The sequence below is a fragment of the Nelusetta ayraudi genome, unplaced genomic scaffold (assembly GCF_046127955.1).
Source record: "Nelusetta ayraudi isolate G7.1 ecotype Tasmania unplaced genomic scaffold, CSIRO-AGI_Nayr_v1 ptg000033l, whole genome shotgun sequence".
NCBI classification, from domain to species: domain Eukaryota; kingdom Metazoa; phylum Chordata; class Actinopteri; order Tetraodontiformes; family Monacanthidae; genus Nelusetta; species Nelusetta ayraudi.
In genome coordinates, this window is record NW_027466083.1 from 2560001 (window position 1) to 2577181 (window position 17181).

Genomic DNA, 17181 nt, shown 5'->3' on the forward strand with positions numbered 1-17181 from the left:
CTTTTTTTAGTGTGTGAGACCATAGTGGAATATGATCAAGTGAATCTTCAGTCAGGCCGTTTCTAACTCCACTTAGAATACTTGAGGGGGACAATTTTTTCTGGTCAAAACTTGCTATTAATTCCTTTTCTTTTCTTTTTTTGTCAAGTTAAAACTTATGACTGAAGTGACAATTGGATTGATATGAGGTCATTTTACCCTTGAATTCCTCATTAACTCCAGAAAAAGAAGAAGAAGAAAAAAAAAACTCTGCCATTATGGATAATTCAAGACGATTAGCTTGAGACACATTCTCAGACTTCCAGTCTTGTCTTGGAGAAAAGTTGCTCCTGACCTTTATTGTTGTTGTGGTGGTGGTGTGGTGGTGTGGTGGTGTGTGGGTGCGTGCCCGTGCGTCTAGCAAAGTGGACACAGTTATCCAGCATAAACATATAAACCTCTCCAGATGATGAGTTTCACTGTTGTGTAAAGATGCAATTTTGTATTTGTGTGTCTATTCTTTTGTGGATCCAAAGGCGCGCGCGCGCGCACACACACACACACACACACACACACACACACACACACACACACACACACACACACACACACACACACACACACACCCGCCGCACAGCTGTTGGCATTAATAGCATGGCTCCCGGTGGAGGAGTCCAGATTTTCATCTGATTCGCTGTGACATTAAATCAGCTCTGATGAGATTGCGGAGACATTTATGGAAACATTCTAAATCGATCCCGGTTTTTGTAATTCAACAGGCGCGTTGCCCATCTTTCATCTCCCCTTTCAAAGTTCCTTCCCTGGACACCCCACCCCAACCGCCTGCCCCCCCCCTCCCCTCCTCCTCCCCATCCCCCTTTAGAATTCTAATAAATCCCTGGCAGGTTCCGGAGCAAACCGGCGGAAAGCGAAGGTGCTGCGAATGAAATCCGACCTGTGGATGATAGATGAGTGAGCTCGGTCACAGTCGACAAAGTATGTGGAGCGGCTGTCTCGCTGCAGTGACGCCTGAAAAATGCCAAAGAGTCAGCAGGGGAGCAGCGGTTTGTTACCCCCTACGGGTCCTTTAATTTTTTTTTTTTTTTTTTTTCAGGCGCAACGTTGGAATTCATCCCCGAGGTGCTTCTAACAAATCACAGAGCACAAGGGGAGAAAGTGATGGAGGGCGTGCTGCGGGTGGTCACCGTGACCCGGCCTCGCCGGTCGGCCTGACATTTACCTTGGTCTGCAAGAGCGTGAAGCTATAATCGGGAGTCCCGGTGCGAAACACACAGGCTTTGTTTGAGAGATGAAGCAGCTAGCGGCTCTTCGGACGCGGGGCGGCGGTGCGGGGGGAATAAAAAAATGCCAGCTCAGCCCCGCCTCCAGCAAATCGCAGAGGAGTGTTGTGTGTGTGTGTGTGTGTTTTTTGCGGGAAAGAAGAAGAAGAAGAAAAAGGCTGCGTTTGCAACTCTAGTCAAATGTATGTGTTTGTGTTTGTGTTGTAGTCAAGACCGCACCAACCGAGACCTTATCAAGACTAGGGAGGATCGAGATCGAGACCAGACCAAGACATTTGGGGTTCGAAACCAAGACAAGACCAAGACTGAATATATCAAAGAAAAATAACTAAACAGAAAAAATGACCAGTATTTTTGGAAAAATTCAAGTTTGCTTGTTGAAATCAAACAGCAACATCTCTTTTCGGCAAGGCATCTTTTAATCATTTTATTTAAAAAAAAACATTTTGCTGCTTCGCCAACTATTTTGAACCATTTTCAAAAAAAAACTTTTGCTTCATAAAATTAAAAAAAAAAAAAAAATTCGGAATAAGGGGGCAGGGTGTCACAAACAGAGCGCAAAACAGCAGCAGCTGGATTCTTTTTCGTAATTATCTGTCACTGTAGTGTTGGCTGAGTCTCGACTGGCCTGGGTGAAAAAAATCCCCAGTCTGTCCAGTCCGAGGCCGAGACAAGACCCACTAAAAAGGCCTCCGAGTCCCAGACGAGACCATGACTCTTAAAAAGTGGTCTGGAGACCGAGACCAATCTCCAGTACAAAACTAGTTTGAGTGCGTGTGTGTGTGTGTGTGTGTGTGTGTGTGTGTGTGGCTTACCGTCAGCGATGAGGTGCTCGGGCACGTGCAGGACGACTCGCACCGAGAGGCTGCAGGCCAGGTGGGAGGCGTACACCAGGCCCAGGGCGCAGCTGACGACGCTGATGAGGGTCAGGGTGGTCTTACTGATGGGGCTCCGCGGGGACCCTGCTGCTGGCGGCACAACCGACACGGGACACGTTAAGCTGCGCTCGCGTTACCCTCCCCGCCCCCCTCAAACACACACACACACACACACAAAGACACGCACAAAGACACTTTAAGTCAACAACATGCACAGAGACACACAGGAGGAGTCGAGCGAATAAACTGGGCTTGGTGTGACGGTGGAAGAGCCTCCATGGGGGAAAGTTTCCAGGCTCCCCGTGAGTCTCGGAGACCCCGATATCAAAAGGTGCCCCCCCCCACATCCAGAGTGCACGTGTTTATCGCATTGACTCCACAGTGAACGTGAGCACTGCTGAGGCGCATGTGCACACGCAGGCACACGCAGTCACGGTGACCTTGAATGCATCGGAGGATTTCTCTTTCCTCTCCCATTTTAAATTGGATTAACAGGAGTTTTTCCTTCTCGAGCGCAGCAACTTGGGCCGTTCATTGTAACAGAGCATTAACAGTCCCTCGCTGACCTTTCCTATTATCTCACAGCTGGTTTGTTTAATCATCTCGCTCACAGGAACAGAGTGTGAGTCATCCTGGACATATCTCATACGCTGCCTTAAAAAAAGAAAAAAAAGAGAAAAAAAAAATTCCTTCACCCCCACATACACACACACACACACAAACAATTTGGGCTTTTCCTTTAAAAGTTTCACGTTTTCAACACGTCCTCTTTCACCTCATTTGTCTTCAAAGAGAAAGAAGGAAAAAAAAATTGACGTTTTCCCTTTTGGATCCAAACAAGACAGTCAGGGCGCCGGCGTCATTTCATTCTTCAGCCACACTCTAATTAAAGGTGTTGGCGACACTTTGTGAGGCTTTCGCTGTGATGGTGACACCTGTGCACATGGCGAGGGGGATAATTGGCCCGGAGGCGTCGCAACGGCTTGTTACGCCTCCTTGACAGCAGCTATTATTTTTGAGGCCATTGTCTCCGTGTGTTTTATTCCATTTTTATTTTATTTTACTGTACTTTTTTTTTTTTTTTGGTCGGGTCGTCGGCTCATCTGGCTCTTACATCTGACAAAGCATGCGGACGGACAGGCATGCTGCACCACGCGGACGGCCCTCGCTGTGGAAATAATATCGCTGTGGGGGGAAATATTATTTCAAACCGGGCTCAGAAATGCAACAGCCGGGAGACGATCCGCACTCGAAGACCTGCGATCTCATTGTCTTGTTCCACTGCAGTCAACAAGATTGTATGCAGATGCACTGAGATCAGAGTGACATGCTCACAACCACTGTCAAGGCATTCCGCACACACACACACACACACACACACACACACACACACACACACACACTGAAATGTACCGTACACACGGTGAGGTACAAGTCGAGTCAGAATCACGGGCGCGCGCACACACACACACACACACACACACACACACACACACACACACACACACACACACACACACACACACACACACACGCACACGCACACACACACACGCACACGCACACACACACGACACTGGAGTCATCCACGGACTGTAAAGGTCACTTGTCATGCGTCGCGGCGATGCTGATACCATCAGACGGCGAGGTAAACTGTCTGTAGGTGTGCGAGTCCTCCTTACCCCCGGAGCCCCACGCGCTGTTGGCGTTACCATTTCTCATACCTCGACTCCGGCGCCGGCTGCGGTTTGGGTCGGTGTAAAAGGCCAGCTGAGGCTCGCTGTCTGCCTCCGTCCCAGAGTCCCCGTCTGGGTTCAAGAAAGTTGAACCCGCTGTTGGATTCACACATGAAAAAAATAAAAAAAAAGGAAAAAAGTAATAGAAACCTATAATGATTGGGGAAAAAAAAAAGGACTGGGCGGGTGGACGTGGGGGAGTTTGACCGCGCACCAGTGTGGCCTCACGCAGCGGACCGAGTGAGACGACAGAGATGAAGATACAGGGAAATTAGGACATGGACTTCATCCATTACAGCCGGGCAGGCTAATGGGACTTGGAGCCTTAAAGTTCCAGTTTTCATTACGTTAAGTACGAGTTCTTTCCCCTTTGTCGCGCTGGTTTGACGGTGGCATTTCATTTGCTTGCCCAGCAAGTACAAACACAAACCCAGCAGGTGAATATGAATGGACTGAAAAGCAATCGGAGCCAAGACCTTCGCAGAGAAGATACAAAGTCAGACCGGGCGTCCCACTAGAAGCAGCTATGAATTGAGCACGCGTTTTCATTCATTTGTATTTATTTATTTATTGGAGGAGTTTTCCTGTCAGAGCTCCCTAAAGAGGCAATAGAGAATGTTGATTTTCAGATGCAAGGTAATAAAAAAATTATATGTGCAGCTCTATTGGTGTCGTTTCATCTGCTATTGAACATCACGTCACACGTCCTCTCTGTCTGTTGATCTGAAGCCTCTTCTGTCCTCTTCTCTACAAAGCTGCACTGGCTGCATGTGCATGTCAGTGCCTGTGAATCCCTGCCTCCTCCGGCCCGTCATTTCCCCAACTACTGTTAGAAATAGTGATGAGCAACTGACTCTACTGCCAGAAAACACACCGTCACTGAAGAAAACACATGCAAATAGCATGAAACGTGCACCGAATGAATACTAACATTAGCTGAAATTATACTGGATTTGACTCGAACTGCTGCTTTCCGCTGAAAGCCTCTGTGGTGGGTGCGCGCTGCGGCGTGGCTCAACTCGCCCAGTTTCTCGTGAATATTGCAAGAACACAACCCAGGTGGGTAGCTTCACAAAGAAAACAACAGTGAAACAAAACTCTTTGGCCATGTTTCAAGACCAACTGTGTTGGTCCAATATCGCTGTGTAAAGAAAAAGAAAAAGAATCATAATAAACTGAACTGCTGGTTTCATTCAAAATTAAAAAGTGAAACATGCTTTATTGTTATTGTTGTTATTGACAGTCAAAGTGAACAGTGTTGAAGTTGATACATCACATTGACGTTTCACAGTAAAATACAGCACTTATGATATGTATATTATGATGAAAGTCAACTGGATCCACCGTGTTTTCCGATCACTGAATTCCTGCGTGGGCGATTCTACCTGCTGCGAGTGACGTAGTTGTCACACGAGAGGCGCGAAAAATCCAAAGCGGCTTCAGCGGTTTCACGCCTGTGGGACGCACCCACGCCACGCCTGGTGGAAACACCCACGCTGAATTTAATGGCCAGTCTGTTGCGGAGCTGCGAACGGACCGCAGACACTTTTGGGGTGTTTTGGGGTTAAATCCCAGAAAGTTGCCTTTTGTGACCAGAACTGTGACAGAGTTGTGAATCAGTGCCGTACGTATGGAATTGAATACTGCATCAGAGGCAGGTCCGTCACTGATAGTGGTCCCCTTGGAAACAACATTAGGGGTGCGGATTTAGGGGTTACATCCAGTATAAATTTAGCTAAGATTAGCAGGTCCAGCTCCGTAATTCAACATTCACACACTTGCGGCATCATACACGAACATCGCCACTACACATTGGAGATGAGTGCAGGCGCGAGGCCTCTTTATTTTGGTTTACATGTTGCCATAAGCAGTGTGGAAAATGTCAATTTAAAAGTCCAGTGTGTGAAATTTGGATGATTGATGATTTGTATATTAGTAAAAGCTGAACATATTGGCCATAAATACAGGACCTTTAAGCAAAAACAGCTTGACCGAGTTTCTTGGATATTTGCTGGAGTTCTTTAAACACCCCCAGCTAAGCAGGAAAATAAATAACAACAAAAGGCAAGAAGCCTTAATTGCTTTAAGCCAAGGTATGAAAATAAACTATGCTTTGAAATTAACTAAGACAAGGAAATTGAATTATTTTGAGTAGCTGTATATCTGGATATTACTATCCAAATTATGTCCATTGCAGAGACTTGATTAAGAAGCAGTGTATTGTCTATTTTAATTGAAATGACATATCTTACCACAGTGTTTCCTGGCATAAGTAAAAATATAGACTATTGTCTATGCCCACGCACAAAAACATCATCTTACTCCATTCAGCGCGGTGCTAAATCTTCTTCATCAACTGTAACTTTTTTGTGCTGGCCATGAAGTGAAAAACAACAGAAACTACATTAATTGTGTTTACAATGTGTGCGACTTGATTTTGAATTCCATTATGACAGAAGGAATATATGGCCTTGTTTTATTCAATTAGCAAGAAGCAGAATTTTTTTTCCCCAAGCTTTGCAAACTTGCAAGCTTTACAAACCTTTATTATGCTAAAATAAAGGCCTTTTTCATTTTATATATAAAAGGATTTAAGTGAATCCGTCAGCATCTGTGCAAACTTTCTTTAGTTTTCATGTGATCGGGTCAAAAAATTGTACACATTTCCAGACACTAGATTCCCACATGATTACTACAAGTTATTTTGGCCTCTACAACTACAAGAGTTGTGACCTTCAGACTCCCGGTTCTAGTAGAGATAACTACTGCTCGGGCAACGCTTGCAAACCTGCCCAGTGGGATTGCTGGACATCCATTAGCATTGTTTCTTCTCCTTTCATTTCCTGAGGTGTATGCACTTTTTATAGATCAGATTTCTATTGCAATACATTCATCAATTCCTAGTAATCATTTTTATCCATTCATCCAAATGCATAACGGAGGGGAAATCTGACGTGCTATCAAGAACATGTCTTCAAATAGTGGCTTCAATTCTCAGAATCCAAATTGGTAATATGTCTGCTTCAACTTGACATTGTCAAAATGAGGAACAAATGTGGTACTAAACGTCACATTTCAAATGGAGAAAATGACATGCAGTGGTGTGAGATGGAACAAAAAAATACAAATGGCTACACACACACATATACCATGAACTTCTGACAACGTGTCCGTTGTGTTTTTCTTAGTTTTTCCCTCTCACCATTTTTAGAAGACAGACAGCAACATAAACCATAAGTGCACTAAGTAATAACAAAACATATAATGATCCATTCACTCAAAATCCATCCATCATCCACCCACTATTCCATCATTCCAGCCATCCACCCACCCAGCCATCCATCTCAGTGTATGGAGATAGAAAGACTACGCAACAGTAAATCTATACAGGAGGAAGTGCTACAACATGCACATTAAAGTTTGTCTTACAAGTCTTCACCATTTGTGAACTACAAAGTGAGAGGAAACACAAAGCAGCAAAGTTTTGCTGCCTCAGTGGAAAATGTGTTTTTTCCTTTGTACAGGGGGAAAAACAAAAAGGACAAAAATAAAGAAAATTGTGCAAACGCTCCTCTGTGACACAAGTTTTACGAATCCCAAAGACTCGATGTTTGAAGAGACGCACTGCAAAAGAACCCCACCCCCCCACCCCCAAAAAAAAGGAAAGAAAAAGATGGTGGCATGAAAGCGCGAGGAGTGTTGCCAAGAGTGTCAATGTGACACAGAGACTTTCCTCACGACAGCAGCTTCGTCAGCTTTTCAAAGCACCGGTCTCACAACAATAAGCAGCAGAAATATAAATGCTTGCTGTAAATATTATTGGCAGCCATGACTATCAGACGGCGCAGATGTTTCTGGTGCTTTACTTCACAAGTGAGGAGGCTTTTTCCCTTTTTCAAAATGACACCACTGTTTCAGCACTTCACACGACTGACTCAATAATAAAGTAATAATCATAGCACAATTCACCAGCAGTTACAATGTTTACTGGCAGCAAACTTTGCCCTCCAGTAAAGGAAAAGCATGCGATTAAAGTCCTGCAGCAAGATTAAGACCAACAATGTTGATGCAATAATGACGGCGACCAACCTACGACTAGAAAAATACAGCCTGACGGAGTTACGAAACAAGCAAGGTTGTGTATACCTTACGACAGCACAGTCTGAAGGGTCTTTTGCCAAATCTCTTATTTGATAAACAGACAAATTCTCAAAAATTATAAACTGCTTTTGTCAAGGCTGTTTTGCTGCACTGACGCCAAAAAAACTCATTTGTTGGCAGCAAATTAATTAAAAAGAAGTCAAATTGATCTGAATACAATTACTGCACTTGCGTGTTATTTCTTTATTTCCCTGTTGGGGGCCACTCTCGTCATGTTGACAGTACATTGAAGGGCTAAACTACAAACACAAACCAGTCAAAGTAACGTTCTCGGCCACAGGCAATTCAGCATCAGGAATTAGTCTGAAGTTACTGTGAGAGAAGTCAGGTAATGGAAAACATGTCAAAACAGTGGGTAGTTTGGGTGAATGCTCTGGACGTGGAGACACAGCAAACCACTCGCTCACCCGAGAATGACACGGCTTTGACTTATCAGGAACACGTAGCACTTTGCTTACGGCACAAAATTCTGCACAATCAAATCTTGAACTGGAGGCCCCAACCACAATAATCAACCCGCCATGTCAACACCCTGTGTGAGTTCCCAGGTAAAATAATATCCTCTTATATTGCATAGAAATTGCAAACCCATTACTGCTTTGTATCAGCAGAGTGTTTCAAAGCAGTAATCCTTGTTAGGCGTCTTCTAAAAGCAGGTACTTGCTGAGTCCCTTACCAGGACACAGTGATTGCAGATTTTTAGGACCATGGACACTGTCAGTATTGCTTGTTACATGATTGAGACTCTCTAGATTACAAAACAACTGCACAATGCCCATAAAAGTTGAAAGAAAGAAAGAAAGACGACAACGATGCAAGGCAATGCGCTGCTATATTCTCTACGACTTCCCAGGCCCACAGCTGTGTATGCGATGCACACTGGATGTGAAAGGTCTAATCTTGTTGCTTGATAAATTACTGCATTGATTTTTTTTAGATACTTGCTGTTGAGTCAAGTTCTACCAATTAGTTGGAAGTAGCAAAGTTGCTTTAACAAGCTTGACGAGTTTGACCCCTGCAGTGAATGCACTACGCTAAAAACCACAACAGCAAATATATATATAATAAAAAGGGATAAAATTGCATGGGTGGATTATAATGTCTTTGAGTTTCAATGCAACGTTCTTGGTTTGCATCTTAGAGTGGGTGTAAATTGTTTAGAATCATAAAGTTTTTATGTGGTGATATAAAATCCACCATTTCTAATTTCTTTGGGGAGGCACAGATATGATTTGTTTGTTTGCTTGTTTGAATGTTTATCTCTAAGAGAAATAACCATTTAGACTTCACCTTCAACAGCTTAGAAGCTGCACAGGCATCAATGAAATGGCATAAAAAAAACAAAAATGTCTGAAAACGTTTGAAGTGCAAGCAGTCTATGTAATGAACAAGATTTGTGGAGGCGAAAAGAAAAAAAGTGTCTTTCCGGAAAGACACTTTTTTTACTTCTTTATCTTAACAGCGGATCCGCTGTTAAGATAAAGAAAGTATCATGCAAGGTTGACTGCTGAAATGTTATGTAATATATATATGTTTTGCATCAAAACATAAGAAAAGTAAATGGGACTGGGCCTCACCCAGAAAGTTCTCTCCTTGATGAAGTTCAGCCAATAAAGCACAGAGACGTTTCTCCACTTGCAAATGCGGCTTCCAAGCAGAACAGCACTCGAGCACGACGGAGAGTTTGTTTTTAATTAAAACTTTTTAAAGAATTAAACATTATCATCCGCTTAGACGGTTACAAAACTAGAAACAGTGAACTGTTTAACAAAAGTTAATGAGAAACGACAGAGTGTTAGGCCCACTAAGAGTAGAAAAAACAACTATTCATCTTCAAATTAAAAAGAAAAAGGTCAAAATGATACAAAAACAAAGATGATGACACGAGTAAAGAAATACAATTACGAGCATAAAGTTGTATGTTTACAGTCCTAAAGTGTCAGTAGTTAAACTACTAACATAAATATTGTATACTTTACATTCCTATAATGTGTGTTCCAATTACTTACAGATGGATTGTTTATGGAGATGGAGATGTGAGATGAAACATGTTAACGTGGACTGCGTCGATTTGGATTTGTTCACATTCACAGCATGGTGTTCGCATCCACACAATAGAAACCTATTGTTTTGGGGTGAAGGTGGCGCTACACCTCAGACAAGTTGAAAGTTAATTGCAGAAAAAACAAACAAACAAACCAAAAAAAAACCACTTCAATAATCAATTGATCAAACAACCAATCAGTTACACTGGGAATATGAATCTGAGAATTGGGTATTTCAGTCCACATAAACACTCCCAATTACATGTCAACAGTTACCTCGTAATGGTTGTGAGGTACGCTATATACATGTATGTGTAAGCTTCCTCTGATCAGTGTTGTGTTTCCAGAAGGATCATTGCAAAACAAGATTCTGCAGCATAAAATATGTTATTTGTGTGCTCCGATAAAGTGAGTTTCAGAAAACCAAGCCAAGATCAGCATTTTAAAGTGCAGCGTATGCTTAATTTGTCCCTAGGAATGCACATCAAAATCCCTGTAGCCACATGTAGTATTCTCAAAGGTGAAAATATGTTTGAAGTATTCATTAAGTCCATCTCCGTCCTGCCCTCAATTCCTTGTAGTAAATGGTACATGTTCACTTATTGCTGGAGGCCGTCCACCACGTTTTATCTCCCGACAATAAATTCACTTCTTATTATTATCATTACAACTATAATATTATTCTTTACAAGTTAATATTCTCTAAAGTACTTCTAAAATGAAACAAGCGAAACAAGTTGGTCAGTTCAATCTGCCTGGGAAACAATAGCTTGGAAACCATCAGCCTCACCTTAAGACCTTAAGATACTAATGGTTTGAGATATACTTATAAGTGTTGAATATGTGTTGAAAACTAATACTAATAATAACACTACTTATACTATTTAAACTAACAATTATGGTTAATTTGTAATTAAAGGACAAACCGGTAACACAAACCTGAATTGAAAAAAAGAAATATTTCAACAGAAACCTAAAGCCACAACCCACTACAACAAACTGGAGTCACATGGTCCATAGACAGGTGAACCAAGGCTGACGCAGGCAGCACAGCAGAAAAAGTGCACAAGCAAAGATATATTGAATGTTAGCCAAGAGATCTTCAGTGCCAGCTGGCTGCTCTTCTTCCTCTACTGATGACAAAGCCCAACACAATTTGCATACTTGGAAAGCTTCGAATAGTTCACGTTTAGAGAAACAAAATGGTGTGAAAAAAAGAAACTGGAAGCGTGTGTTGGGAAGAGAAGCGCTTGTCTTCAGCAAAACCAACGAGAGTTCTGAAGATGTCTGCAGAGGACAAGAATGCCTGTGCAAATTTTCTAATGAAAAGGGACTGAAAGCACCGACCCCAGGACTGAATACTGCATGAAGTGCATGTAAGCGCCAGCTCAGATTCCTCTTTCCTCTGCTTCCCTCCGCAGAGTTTAAGGAGGAGTGTAACTCTTGGCGACAATTGAAGAAAAAAAACAAAACCCCACAATCCAAACACTAAAGACTAATTGTTCTCATTTAAAGTAATGATACTGTACTTGTGTGTCTGCGTGACACATGTCAGGACGCACACGCACGCACGCACACACAGAGTCTGGGAAAGGGATCAGTTCATGGCAGGGCAACATACAAAGACAACACATCCACCTGCATTTGCTCTCACTGCTACAACAAGTTTAGAGTTCCCAGTACACCTTACAGTACAGTATGTTCTTGTCTTTGGACTGGAACAGAACCCACCCAGTGCACAGAGAGGACTCCACACAGAAAGACCACAGGCCCTGTTCTCTGACTTGAAAAGAAGACTGTTGCAAGAGCCACGTTGAGTTTTCATGAAACGTCAGATTTTTTTTTTTGGTTGTTTTTTTTTTTTTTGAAGATAAGTGTTTAAAAAATACATGGGATGTGCCTGTGATAAAAATGTGCAGTTCCTCTCAGCTGAAAAGCCTTTTAACTCTGAGTTTACTGTGAGCTATGTACATTTTACTGGTAATAAGCAACTTATGCTGCAGCCTTGTTTTTCACCGAAGAAAACAACAACAAACACCAAAGTGGGGCAAAGTGAATTCTGGTCCGAGGTCAACTGGGATTTCCAAAATGACATTTAAAAAATGTCGCTGCCTCCTCTCCTCTTCTGTTTACCATAATGGGATAATGTCAGGCCATTTCATCAAACTTCAAACATTCATTTCCTGTGTCTCTTGTCAAACATTAGCACTCCTACTCAGGCCGAGCTGAGCCGAGCCGGCGGACAAGACGGCGGCTCGGCCTCGTGCAAATGAATCACACCAAGAAAACTCTGGGTGGATATTGATGGGAATATGGGAACACAGGCAATGATTTATGTTTGAGGACAGGTAGATGTATAAAAAAAAATCTGATTCATTTACATTTGCAAAATGTATATATATATATATATATATATATATATATATATATATATATATATATATACACATATATACATATATATATATATATATACATATATATATATACACATATATACATATATATATATATATGTATATATATACATATATATATATATATATATATATACATATATATATATACATACATATATATATATATATATATACATATATATATATATATATATACATATATATATATATATATATACATATATACATATATATATATACATATATATATATACATATATATATATATATATATATATATATATATATATATATATATATATATATATATATATATATATATATATATACACTTTATTGATTAATTCATTCATCACAGGGCCATTATCTGAGGGCATCATGAGTCGGGGGAGGTGGTTTCTCCACACTAGCTGCGTTTCCGTTACAGTTTTTCAGAAAAAAAAATTCCATTGCTGAAATAAGAGCGATCTTTTTATCTTTCCTTTGTGGTGAACACTAAGTGGCATGGTCTCACACCAGCCCAGGGGAAGTGACGTCAAGGGATGGGGGTGTGTACACAGGGTGGCGTGAGATTTAAAAGGCTGTGTGTGTGGTGCCAATAAACGAGATGTCTCCTACCCGCAACTGCTCGTCTCCGTAATTGCAAACCTCCACATTGGTGACCCCGACTTGAGCATGCAGGAGGCTAGTCGCGACGAGCAGCCGGGGAGCTCAGCAGCGGCAACGATCAAGCTGCCGGAATTTTGGCAGCACGACCCGGATCCCTGGTTCCAGCACATCGAGGCGCAGTTTTACCTTCGAGGAATCACGGCAGATGACCCGAAGTACTTCCATGTGGTCGTGGCGTTGGATTCCTCCACCACCCGCCGCGTTATGGGGCTGCTGAGGGACCCGCCGGCACAAGGAAAGTACGGCGCGCTCAAAGCTCAGCTCCTCCGGGTGTTCCAGCTGTCCGACGCCGAACGGGCAGAGCGTCTGTTGACTCTCCACGGCCTGGGGGATAGTAAACCCACGGAGCTGATGGAGAATATGCTCGCGCTCCTCGGTGCCGGGGACGCGACATTTCCTTTCGTCCAGCTGTTCCTGCGCCAGCTGCCGCCACTGGTGCGCACGGCGCTTGCCAGCTCGCCGCTTTCGTGAACCAAGGACTTCCGGGCGTTGGCGGAGGAAGCCGACAGGATCCTGCTGGCATCCCAGCAGTACGCCGTGCATGCCATGCTCCCGTCGCAGCCCCCGGTGGAGGAGTGGACAGCAGCAACGGTGGCTGCGGTTCCAGCACGCCGGAAGGAGGATCGGGAGTTATGTTTTTACCGTCGCCGTTTTTACCCACCAGCTTGGGTGGCACGGTTTGGCATGCGCCCTCAGACCTAACCTCGGACAGGGGCGCCCAGTTCACTTCGGCGCTGTGGACGGCAGTAGCGGCGAACCTGGGGGTGAGGCTCCATCGGACCACGGCATGCAACCCACAGGCTAATGGGCTGTGTGAGCGGTTTCACCGTTCCCTGAAGGCGGCTCTCCACGCTACGCTCACGGATGGTAACTGGATGGACCGCATGCCGTGGGTCTTGTTGGGCCTGCGTTCGGCACTGAAAGAGGATCTGCAGTCTTCATCGGCTGAGCTGGTTTTTGGCCAACCACTGAGGGTTCCAGGGGAGTTTCTTACGGAGGTTTCAACTTCCACTTTCCAACTTTCCATCCTCAGTTCCGATGCCGGGATTTTCACTCCGGTTCCTGCACATCACTGCCTTCCCCGGTCTTACATCCCGAAGGGTCTGCAGTCGGCCGGCTACGTGTTCATCCGTCATGATGCCCACCGTTCTCCCCTTCGGCCACCGTATGATGGACCTTTTCGCGTGCTGGAGGCGGGACCCAAATCCTTTGTGGTGGATTTTGGAGGCAGGCCGGAGCGGGTTTCTATAGACCGGCTCAAGCCTGCGCATTTGGTCCCCGATGAGCCAGTGGAGTTGGCTCAGCTGCCGCGCCAGGGTCGGCCCCCCAACTCTGCCACAGTTTCACCTCTCTCTCCTGTCCCTGTTTCAGGCCTTGCAGCGGACCCCTGTCTCAAGGAAGGGGTCTGCACCAGGAAGGCCCTCAATCTCGGACCCCCATCCAGCTCCAGAAACCGTGAAGCGTAGTCGTTGGGGCCGGGTCATTAGACCTCCTGCAAGGGACTGAAATTGTTTTGTTGTAGGGGGTAGTGTTTTTTTTTGTCTGTTTTTTTCTCATTGTTGACATGCTTGTCCTGGGTCCTGTTCTGAGTGTTCGGGGGGGAGCTGTGTGGCGAACACTAGGTGGCATGGTCTCACACCAGCCCAGGGGAAGTGACGTCAAGGGATGGGGGTGTGTACACAGGGTGGCGGGAGATTTAAAAGGCCGTGTGTGTGGTGGCAATAAACGGGATGTCTCCTACTCGCAACTGCTCGTCTCCGTAATTGCAAACCTTCACAACTTTATCTTTTACATGGTAGACGCACGCAGCAAAGTGACAACGGTGGGAAGCAATCCGATCCAAGGACTCTGATCCAATCAAAAACCAGGTTGTTTTTGTTGTCTTTTTGTGAGGTCAGTGAAAAACAGAAGTAAAGAAAAGACTCATAACTGTGGATAAGAGCAGCATTTTAGAGAGACTGCAGCCTGAAGATTGTACTTTTGTTTGTTTGGGTTATTATCTTTTCAGGGTGTGAGTGAGTGCACATGCATCTGCAGATACGATACATGCCACGGTGCAAGGGTTATGATTCAATATATTGCAAAAAAGAGTGATTTATTGTTTCATATGCCGGTCCTTTGGGTTTGCACACGAGCATGAATGCCATGTCTTCCCGTCAGACTGGAGGTGGTTTTGAGAGTGAAGTGGTTTAACGCAGACTGCGACACAGTGAGCTAACTCGCTCAAGTTCAGACCAAGCATTTCAACTGATGTTCGTTTACAGGCAGCACTAGAACATTGAATTTCAGGCTGAGTCCGATTAAGACTTGACTTTCAAATGTACGCTACAGTGTTGACAAATGAAAATGTGACTATTGATTGATTGAATTGAAGCTATTTTATGGATACACTTAGTCTGACTGGAGTTGGGCTTGGTGCTATGTGCATGCGTTAGACTTTCTTGTTGGGCTCTCACTTGGAAGAAGAAGAAGAAGAAGAAGAAGGTGAAGCAGCAGCAGTTTAGTATCAACTGCTGTGCAGTTTCTGCTCCCGGTAAATGAAAACCATGGTGACCGAGAAGCATAACACGCACTTCTAGTCAGTTCAGGAAGCAACATCCATCTCTGACACCATCTCGTCTGGTTCCTGTCATTACCTTCCTCTTCGGGTCAACAGAACTAGTCGATGGACTAGAGTCAGATGTGCTTGGTCAGAAATCTGATTTCCTCTTTGAGCGTCTAATCTGAATAAAATCAAACTAAGTTCATAGTATTGCAGCTGTGAGGTTAGTACAACTACTGCGTTGACTGTGAAGAAAGGGAGTTACATTTCACCGTTTAATTGCGTGTCAATTACCAGTCAAGAAAAAGATGTTTGGACCAGACCAGCATGTAATAAATAACCAAATGTTAAAGGTAAAGCAGCTCTATTGTATTTATACAAGAAATGATCGAATGAATTTGCCAGATCAGACTTCTGAGCTGCTGCGGCTGACCAGACCAAAGGTACATAATGTGTTTCCTGATGGAGGAGACTCGCACAAACAAGGTGACGGTCTTGCTGTGAGGTCAAGGCACAATAACACAATGTTTAAAAGAGGTTTAATAATGGAAAAGCAGATGTCTAACACTTGATGACTTCTTCTTGGGTGTGAGTCAGAGCAGTGGCAGAGCGCCAGAGCAGAGATAGTGGAGATTTTGCCTGAATGCGTCGTAAAGGAACATTAAGCACTGCAGAGGCAGCTGCTGCTTTATTTGAGTCACAGTCACTCTCTTCGCTGATGACGCGTCTCAATTTTGGAAGTGTCCTCTAACACAGCACCACAAAAATAATTATAAACACATGCTTTAGCTTTTGGATGCTGATCTCTTCCTGTTTCAATTGGACTAAAATGTTCCAAGAGAAGAACTTGTCAACATTTAGAGTAAAAGACGCAGGCTTTTATCTCCCACCCAAAAAATAAGGATGATGGAATAAAGTTCTATGATGAACCCTTGCAGTGGTGAGAATCACGAGGCAGCGGTGATCCTTCCCCCTCAGTGCTCAGTCAGAAGGCTGAATGGAGGCTGAAGGTCGTGACTCACCGCGGGTGTTGCTGGAGAGACGCTTGCGTTGGCTGGTGGAGGTGTTGTGCGGCAGCAGCGTGTTCTGCTGGTGATTGCTGTCTATGGGGCTCGTGGCGATGATGTTGTCCTTGTACTTATTCATCAGGGCCAGCTTGGTGTTGTCATTTACTGCAGTAAACAGGGAAGCAGACAAGCACAAGTCAAAGGCAACAACCTGGAACATACGAACCCTGGAACAACGACGCAAGCTTCAAAGTGGCCATGAAGCGTGGATATCGCTCTGCGTTCAGTTTAAAAATATTCAAAAGTGTGAAAATTATCCAGAATGAAAAAAAACAAACAAACATATTTTAAAGAATTCTCATAGGAACGTCTGGACAAAAGATTGCAGGTCAATTCACTTGGCAGAATAAGTAGAATGCAAAATCATTTTTACCATAATTGAT

General features: G+C 43.8%; 1 protein-coding gene across 4 annotated transcripts in view; it reads right to left on the reverse strand.

Annotated features, from left to right (window-relative positions):
* The window catches only part of astn1 (astrotactin 1), a 328361-nt gene that overhangs the window by 233225 nt on the left and 77955 nt on the right, over positions 1–17181 (reverse strand). The window contains exons 5-7 of one of the 4 annotated variants that reach the window (XM_076031555.1): positions 16754–16903; positions 3883–3990; positions 2096–2245 (exon numbers count right to left, since the gene is read on the reverse strand). In XM_076031555.1, the coding sequence (XP_075887670.1) occupies positions 2096–2245; positions 3883–3990; positions 16754–16903 (408 nt within the window). Of the gene's footprint in view, positions 1–2095; positions 2249–3840; positions 3991–16753; positions 16904–17181 lie in introns of all 4 variants that reach the window. The other 3 variants (XM_076031553.1, XM_076031552.1, XM_076031556.1) reach the window with 3 other exon arrangements.